Consider the following 9,102-nt stretch of genomic DNA (forward strand, 5'->3'; position numbering starts at 1 on the left):
AGCCCCACCGACATCTTGATTGAGCCCAAGGAGACCCGTGTTGAACCTCTAACCTCTAGGTTGAAGACAATAAATCTGTGCTGTTAAGCTGCTGAGTTTGTAGAAATTGATTACAGCAGCAATAAAAAATGGAAATGGCACCTTTCTCAGGCACCTACTATGTGCCGGTGCTGTTGGGAGGGAATCCCGAATCCTCATGACCACCGATGACGTTGAACTTGCGATCCGTCACAGCTCTGGAAGCCGAGGCTCAGTGACAGGACACCCGAGAGGCTTGACTGGTGACAGTAACCTTTGGCTGAGTCCAGCTGCCCAGAGCACCCGGCTGCTCACAGGTGGGATGGGTGTGCAGACGGTCCTCCTTTCTTCCCAACTGCCACTGTGGAGCCGTTATCAAGTCCACCCTGGCTTCCCCTGTGTGAAGACCTCCCCGGAAGACACCAGCTCCGTGGATGAGGGCTACGAGGACCCCACTGGCAGAGCGGCAGGCGAGGCCCCTGGCCCCTCACACAGGCCCTGACGGCTGGCTGTGTGACCTCCAGCAGGTCCCCATGCCTCTCTGGGAAGTGTGTCGTTTGGGTTGGCAAACATTCCCTGCAGAGCCAGCCTCCAGGGAGCCTGTGAGCCAACTCAGTCCTCGGTCCCCGTCCAGAGGACTGGCCGGAGCGGGGGGCAGCTGCTGTGGGTCTGTGCACGCGGCCTGGGAAGTCACGTGGGGCCCTGATGCAAGGTCAAGGCCTTCTGCCATCCAACAGGTAAAGGCGCCGATTTCTCCCCGCCATGAATTTCCGCTCTAGCCGCCCATTCTCCACTGGGCCTGTGTGCAGGGCTGGGGCTAAGACGCTGAGCTTCCTTCCCCAGGTCACAGCCCAGCCCTGGTCCGGCACTGGAGCTCTGCATTCTGGTGTAGCTTTGCCAGTGGGCAGCTGGGTGACCTCAGGCCGGCTGCCCCTTGCAGGGGAGACATGGGGAACCTCCATCTGTGAGGGCAGGTGGGACAGCCCAGGGGTCCCCAGCTGTGCAGGGCGGTCCCCCAACCCCAGACATGGCCAGGAGGGAATCGTCCCTCCACCCAGCCTTTCTGACTCCTCACTGGCAGCATGGGAAGGACACGCCCTGTGAAAAGATCCATTACCCCCAAAGCCGTAAGTGGCCTTGTTTGGAAATAGGGTCTTGGCTGATGTCAAGTTAAATTAGGGGTCATGCTGGATGAGGGTGGGCCTGAACCCAGTGACGGGGGTCCTTATCAGAATAGAGGAACTTAGATACCCCAGGAGAAGGCCATGTGGTGATGAGGCAGAGGCGAGAGGATGAGTCCGTGAGCCAAGGGACGCCAAGATTGCTGGTGGTACCAGAAGCCGGGACAGCGGGTGAGGGTCCTTGAGAGAGAATGCGGCCTGCCCACACCTTGGTCCTGGACTTCCAGCCTCCGGAACTGCATGTCTGCTGTGTTAAGGTCCCAGTTTGTGGCACTTTCTCACAGCAGCCCCGGGACACACGCTCACTGCCTCTGTCTCCCATTCCCCACAGTCAGCGCTCTGAGGGAACCCGAGAAAATGGGCCGGCGTCCTCCCAATGGAGCATGTCCAGATTCAAGGGCTGGCCTTTCTTCACAGCTTACGTGCTTCCTTTGTTGTTGGGGGTTAAGCTGCCCTTTTGTGAAGGGAAGGTGGCCAGCGATGGCCCATCTCGCAGATGGAAAAACCGAGTCTCAGAGCATTCCCCACGCCCACGCAGGCGCTCCGCACCTCCCCGCCTCGTCTCTTGCTGCCTGGCCAGTCCAGTGCATGGAAGCAGGTCAGCCTCCTTCCTGCCCAGATGTTGGACCAAGTCCTCCAAATTCCCGGCAGAAGGGAGAGGTCTACAAGAAATTTCAGAGCTCAAATTAGGACAGTTGCCTGGCTCTGTGACCTGCTTCGTGGAGAGCTTGGGAGGTGACTCGAGCCTGGGCAGCATGACCCGTTTCCATGAGTGCAAACCACCCTTAGCCCTGTCGAAACAGAAGCAGGCTCCAGTCCTGAGGTTGTGGCCGCCGGACTCCTCGAGCCCCGCTGGTCAGCCCAGCCCAAGCCACACAGCCACTGAAAGCCACCAGAAGCCACAGGAGTCTCCCCACCCAGGTGACCTCTCCTGCACTGTGCAGGCCCTGTTGTCTGCTCGAGCACCCACAGCGGCGCCCATCCCAGGGAGGGTCAGACTGGGTCCGGCCTTCCCTCCCTCGAATGCGCCAAGCGCACATCGGCTGCCGGGAAGGCTCCGTGGGCATCGTGCGTGTGGGCGGGGCACTGTTTCTGCAGAGCCGTGGGGGCTGGGAGGGCAACTGCCAAATGACCACCTTCGAGCCCTGGAGCCCTGTATCTCAGATCAGGACACCAGGGCCCCGAGAGGAGGAGCGCCTTGCTCAAGGTCCTGGTATTTACAGCCTCCCATGGTGACAGGGAGGCTGGTGTGTCCTGCAGGGCACACAGCAGGTCGCAGAAAGTTGGGTAACACTGATGCCTCATTTCCTTGAGTCACACATTCAAATGCTGGGTCACCGCATGTTACTCCCCCTTCAAACTGCAGCCCAAGGCCAAGCACCTCCCCCCCCTGCACTCCTCCACCTGGCCTGAGCCACGTGTCCTCTCGCCCGGACCTTGCAGGGAGCTCCTCGCTGCTGTCCCGGTGCCTGCCCTCACCTCTATGGTCTGTCCCAGTGCAGCAGGTGGAGGAATGCTCCCATGCCTCCCCTGCTTAGAAGCCTCCGAGGGCTTTCCATCTGTATTGGGGTGAATAGTGTCCCCCCACAATTCACACCCATCTGGAACCTGTGCATGTGAGCTTATTTGGAAACAGTCTTGACAGATGTCAAGTTTAGATGAGGTCCTACTAGAGAGGGGTGGGCGTGATGACTGGGGTCCTTGTAAGAAGAGGAAGTTTGGACACAGATACGGAAGGCAGATAAGCACGTGAAGACAGCCAAGGGATGCCCGGGGCTACCAAGAGCTGGAAGAGCAAGGAAGGATCCTCCCCTGGAGCTGTCAGAGAGAGCTTGGCCCTGCTGATACCTTGCTCTTGGGCCTCTAGCCACCAGAACTATGAAAAGAATGTCTTTTATTTTATGCCACCCAGCTCTTGATACTTTGTTACAGCAGCCCCAGAAAATGAATGCAGTGGCCAAACATGGCACAGAAACACTGCACCCTCTATCTGTGTGGCAGAGACTTGCAATGCCCATCATATAGCAAAGGCCCTGAGAAGTCCTGCAGGGAAGAGCATGTTCCATTTTCCTGAATGCATTCCAATGCAAAAGCATTCATTCTTTAACCTCTTATGTGATACCCTTTGGGAAATGTTGGACTCAAAAACCTGTGAGATCCTCTCCAGACTGAGAATCCTGTGGCTTTTGGAATTGGAAGCCAGGCCATGAAATCAATAGAAATTTATATGCATAATTAGGTGCTATTTTTAAAAATAGCCCAAGCGCTCTTCCATTTTGAGGGGAAACAAAATGTCCGTGGAAGAACAAATGTTCCAGTTAACCAATTAGACATGAACTCCATTGACCACATAGGACCCTCGGTCTGAACTCCATCAGTGTGTGATTGAGAACAATTACATTGTACAGGATTATTTCCCTGGGCTATGTTCCTAGAAGTGGAGTGGCTGAGTCAAAGACTTTGTATTTTTAAAGACACTGGATTCATAGTGTCAAGTTGCTCTCCAAAAAGTTGTACGGATTTAACCTTCCACCGGCAGAGACTAGCGGTGCCCACTTCCAACCCTGCAGTGGGCATTATCCTACTTGACACCTTTAAACTGTCCTGTGTGTTTTGACCACAAAGATAAATAAGAGCTTTTATCGGGTTATCTGAGTTTCTGTTGAATCGTGTCCAGAGCAGCCTGCCCACTAGCCCATCCCCGCCCGTGGAGGACCCTTGCCAGTGACCAGGCGGTGCCCTGAGGTCAGGCCAAACTTTTCAGAGGAAACAGCAAACCTCACTCAGATTTGGCCCAAAATATTGAACTCTGAAAAAGAGACGATTCAGTGTCATTGGATCCTTCCCCAGGGACAGAGCTGGGGAGAGAAAAGAGGTCAGGATTTGGAAGCAGGAGAACCCGGGCTTTGTCCTGGCATGGCCCCGTTCTGGCTCTGTGACCTTGGGCAACTCACATGACCTCTTTGTGTCTCCCTTCTGTCATCTTTGGTGTGGCATAATGGCAGCCCCGGCCTCTGAGCCGTGATGAGGATTAAATTATTTCCTTGTTGTGAGATGGGCTTTGCGGATGTAACCCTACTATGAGCCAGGTTTCCCGACAGCGCAGTCTAGAGAGTGTCGGAGAGAAGTATGATCTAGCCACCGACTGGGGAGACAAAGGAGTTTGGATTTTTACTTGCAGTTCCCTAAAAGATTAAAGGAATCTACTTCTTCACCCACAGCTTTGTTTCCCAACTCCTGCAGCGACCCCAGGATGCCTCCCTTATTCACTCACCCCAGACCTCACCCCCCGAATCCAGCTTTCGTGTTCACCTCTCGCCCCCTCCCAGCCTCAGCCCTGCTTTCTGATGAAGATGAGAGCTGCCTGTCCCCAGTTTTGCTTGTTTTCTCATCCCTTTCTCTAAGATGTAGATTGTCCGTAAGAAGGGCGAGAGCCCTCACCTGCGTTCTCCTGCCTCTGTAGGTCCTGGCTCTCTCCATCTCTCCCCAATTCTGCCTAGGACCTGGCACCAGCCTGGGAACAACAGAATTCTGTTTGGAGAGCAAGGAGGAAGACGAGTGGGTGAAGACAAGACACATCCTGTAATTGGTGGGGGGGCCCCTTCACGTGAGACCCCGTCTCACCAGCCCCTGGCTCCTTTTAGCTTCCTTTCTTCTCTTTTAACTGAAGCCCTTGACATCTTCAGAGTCCCCCCTTAGAGAACATGTGTCTCCCTCCCTCTCCCCAAGGGAGAGGTGAGAGGAGGCAGATCATAACCTGGACTTTTGCGGCCAACGTGGCAGCCCCAGCCTCCGGAGGGACTGGGGGCTGTGGGGCTAGCCCTTTGCTTTGGGGAGGGCCCAGTGGGGGTTTCTTCCCTCCCATTGTCCGAGGGCCTTGGTTGGACACACAGTGTGTGTGCAGATAGAACACTGCCTCAGGGGCACCTCTCCCCCTTGTCCTCACCCTCCCTGCTGGCATCTCTGAGACACAGGCCGTGTTTCCCCCTGACCCTGAAATCACCCCCTAGGCTTCCCAGCGCACTCTGCCCCTGTGTGTCCCCTCGGGCCCCAACAGGAGGGTGGGAGCAGGGTTCAGGGTGGGGAAGAGCTGGAGTCGGCCAGCTCCCACTCTACGAGCTGTGTGGCCTCGGGTAAGATGCTGACTCTCAGCCTCAGTTTCTCATCTGCAAAATGGGTGTGATTGTGGAGCTGGGTGGAAACAGAAACTGTTAGGTGTGCTTAGATGTGGTGGTGATGATGGCAGAGATGACTCTTGCCGTCTGCTCCTCCCCCGGCTGTGTGCCAGGCCTCGTGCACTCAACCGTTCAGCGCTCTGTGTCCTAGGGGTCCTGCCCACTCCTGGAGGTACCAGCAAGGATGGAGGCGAGTGTGGTCGCTGCCAACACAGTGCCCGTCAGCCACAACCAGCGGGCTTATGTGCTGTGCTGTGCATATGGGCCTGTGGGCCTAGAGGAAGGGCCGAGACCCTGGGAAGGCTTCCTGGAGGAGGTGACATCGGCTCTAGGCCTTAAACAATGAGTGAGAAGTAGCCACTCACTTTTTCATTCATTTGATTAACAGGCATCTCCCCCATGTCCATGAGGCCCTGTGGCGGCCAACGCTGTCAGATGTTGGCTCTGGGAGGTCGGAGGCCAGGAAACTAGAGGACATCCCTTTCCAGGCCTGCCTGGGGCCCGGGGCTTGGCCAGGCCAGGTGTGGGAGTGCTGGCCGGGCTGGCCCACATCTGAGGGTCACAGTGCTGAGGGGCCGTGCCATGGCGTCGTGTGCAGCAGGGAAGGGGATGGAGCTCTCTGTACGGATGGGAAGGACAGCAAAGTGCGCAGTGGCATTGTGCGGCCGTGATGCAGCAGACACGCGCGCGCATGGGCGTGAGAGATGCCCCGGGCAGGGACTGGCCAAGAAATGGCTCTGTGGACCCCGGTCTGAGACTCTGCTCCCGGAGAGGATGCTGGCTGCTAATCCGAGTGGCCCTCAGGGTTGCAGAGAGCCAGCAAGTCTCGGTGGGGTGGGAGCAAGGCCCAGAGGGGCACACGGGGGCGGTGTGATACTGCAGTGGATGCGTGTAACATGTGCACACGCACGGGCTGGGGTACCGCTCAGCCATGAAAAGGAAGGAGCTCTGACCCAGGCTACGACTTGGATGAACCTCGGAGCCAGGCTCGGTGAGGGCAGGCAGCCACGTTCGTGCGATCCCGGCTGTAAGGAATGCCCGGCAGAGGCAGCTCCGTAGAGGCGAGGTAGACCCACGGCTCCAGGGCAGAGGAGTGGGGAGTGACAGCTTGTGGGCACGGGGTTTCTCGGGGGGGGGGGTGCCCGACACGCTGAGGGCGCAAACTGCGACTCGACTGTTCACTTTAAAGTGGTTAATTTTAGGTTATGTGAATCTCGCTTCAATAGGTTATTTTAAAAAGGAAAACAAGGGGCACCTGCCCTGCTCAGTTGGTGGAGCGTGGGGCTCTTGATCTCGGGGTTGTGAGTTTAAGCCCCAAGTTGGGCAAAGAGCTTACTTAAAAAAAAAAAAAAGATGCAAATGCTGTCCTGGGCGCGCGTGCATTTAGGGGAGTGGCCGCCAGCTACAGGCAGGGTGGCCGGCAGGAATGGGGGCCCGGGGAACCCATGAATCTGCATTTCCAGGTGAACTCTCCTGATTTGTACATGGGAGTGACTGACTCAAGGTATTTTACCAATGCCACGGGGACACATCCGGTCACACCACCAGCTCGCAGCCTCTCCCGTAGCCAGGGGCAGATTGCCCACCCCTGGTCCAGCGCCTGGACGGCCGCCCCCACCTCCTCAGGCTCTGCTGGGAGAAAGGAGGGCAGATGGAAAAGTACCTCCCAGCGGAGACAAAGGCCTAGACAAACATGAAGACGCTGGTGGCTTTTAAAGACACGAGCTGCAGCCTGTTTAAATTTGTGCGGGATTGCAAATGTTTGCTCTGCTGGGACTTTGTTATAAATGGACTTGGTTCTGTTTAGCTGGTTAAGTTTTGTGTTAAAAAAAAAAAAAAAGCCTGCAAGACCATCTTAACTGAGAACACTGTGTTAGTCCAGAAAAACCAAGGAAAGGGCAAAAGACATGGACGAGGAGTGCAACCACCCGCGGCTCCTTGGGCGGGGCGTGAGGTCTTGCTGTGGCCGCGAAGCCCTGCGCCCCCTAACGGACACCACTGCGCGCGGCATCCCAGCCAGCCCTTACGGCCTACACCTCCCGCGGGCTGCAGGGGGGAGGACTGTGACAGCATCACTTTGTAGGTGAGGACACCGAGGCATAGAGGGGAAGGTGCCTCCCCAGGTCACGCAGCTGGAGGGTGGCAGGTGTGGGAAGTGCAGCCGCGTCTGGCAGGCTCTTTCAGCCCTACCCCCATGGGCGCTTGAAGCCAAACCTGCCCATGGAGTAACCCTCCCGGAGGCCGCCTGATGGCTGAGCTTTCTGGGGTGTTGAACAGAGTCCCTTGCCAGACAGCTGTCAAGGCCACCCAGTACACCACTGTCCCAGTGCTGAGAAAGGCCATGCACACACGCCTCCTGGCTACTCGAACCCCCTCCTCTGTACCTCCAGGGTGCTTTCCGCAGCAGATGCCACCCCTGCTCCCACCCCTGCCCACCCGCGGAGCCCTAACAAACCTCTCCCCGCCCGCCCGGAGGGAAATGTCCGAAGTCCCTGATCTTCAGAAGCCCATCTGCTTTGCTCCTGGGCCCTGGGGGAGAGGGCTAGCCTGATCTTTAGGAAACCTACTTCAGATGAGCCTCCGTTTCCCCTGGCTGGTAACCAGTGGTGTGTGCGTGTGTGAGCACCCCCGGCACCTTCTCTGAGCCCAGCAGGCTGGGCCACATGAGCTCCGTCAGCTCCTTCCACTTGAGCATTCTCTTGTTTTAAGCAGCTCCAATTCCAGGTTGATATTAAAGGGACAAAACTCACGACCAGCCAGCCCTTCCCTGCCCCAGGGCCTTTGCATGTGCTACTGCCTCCACCTCGAAGGCTGTTCCCTCCCCGAGGGCCCCTTCCCTGATTCCTCATTCTCCATGATGTCCACCCTGGTGTTCCCTCTCCCTGCTGCTGTTCATTTATAGCACGAATCACAGGACATAATTATACATTTAATTTCTTGTATCCGTGTCTACTGAGGGCAGAGGCCTCACGGGTGCACAGTAGGCATTCAGTAAGTATTAGTGGACCACCTGGCCGGAAGAGCCCTGGCTGGAGGAGTGTCTGTGGCCAGAGCCACGTGTGGACATCTGCTGTCTGGTGGTGCCCTCTGGTGGACGTTATGCTGATGCCAGGCTGAGGGCCAACGCCAACCGCTTTCTCTTACAGCTTCCCTACCCCTGGGTCGCCCACTGGCACAGGGCCCTGGCCACCAAGGTGACGTTCATGAGCCTGTGAATGGCAGAAATTGGTCCTCCTGGAGTTCTGTGAGCTGTTTCTGGATGAGCAGGTGAGTTGGGAGGTCGGCCAGCTTCTCACATTATTATTAAACTGCCAATGTTAACATTAAACAAAAAATGGTCATTTTGTGCCACCTGTGGGCTCCAGACCAGCCTCTCCCAGTCATCGCCTGGGACCCTCTGGGCCTGAGTTCCCTCCCTCTCTCCGCAGCTGGCTCCTCCAGGCTTTGACAGACACCGTGGTGGGCATGTCCTGGCCACTGACCCGGCTCCGTCCCCCCCCCCCCGCCCCCCGCCCTCCAGGATTTGCATTAAAGCTCATGAGAAAAGATCAGGCGGGTTTAGAGTCTGAGCCAGGGAGTGTTAAGCTGTGGACACACACATCCCAGACACGAAGAAACCAGGGTCTGAATGTCAGAGCGGAGCCCAGAAATCTCAGGTTGGGCCCCGCACCTGCAAATGTATAAAGAGCAGCCCAAAGGCTTCCCTGGAGGGCAGGGGTCATAGGGAC

At 56.9% G+C, this 9,102-nt stretch overlaps 1 protein-coding gene across 1 annotated transcript in view; it reads left to right on the top strand.

Moving 5' to 3' along the window:
* CRISPLD2 (cysteine rich secretory protein LCCL domain containing 2) overlaps nt 1–8,600 on the top strand; it is a 124,126-nt gene extending 115,526 nt beyond the window's left edge. Inside the window, exon 15 of the mRNA XM_028093655.2 lies at nt 8,521–8,600. Within this exon, the coding sequence (XP_027949456.1) occupies nt 8,521–8,572 (52 nt within the window). The 3' untranslated portion in view covers nt 8,573–8,600. The remainder of the gene's footprint in view (nt 1–8,520) is intronic.
* Nucleotides 8,601–9,102: the final 502 nt, after the last annotated feature.

The sequence above is a fragment of the Eumetopias jubatus genome, unplaced genomic scaffold, assembly GCF_037043125.1.
Source record: "Eumetopias jubatus isolate StellerSeaLion01/CBP00866 unplaced genomic scaffold, mEumJub1_p1.0 scaffold_10, whole genome shotgun sequence".
Taxonomy (NCBI): Eukaryota; Metazoa; Chordata; class Mammalia; order Carnivora; family Otariidae; genus Eumetopias; species Eumetopias jubatus.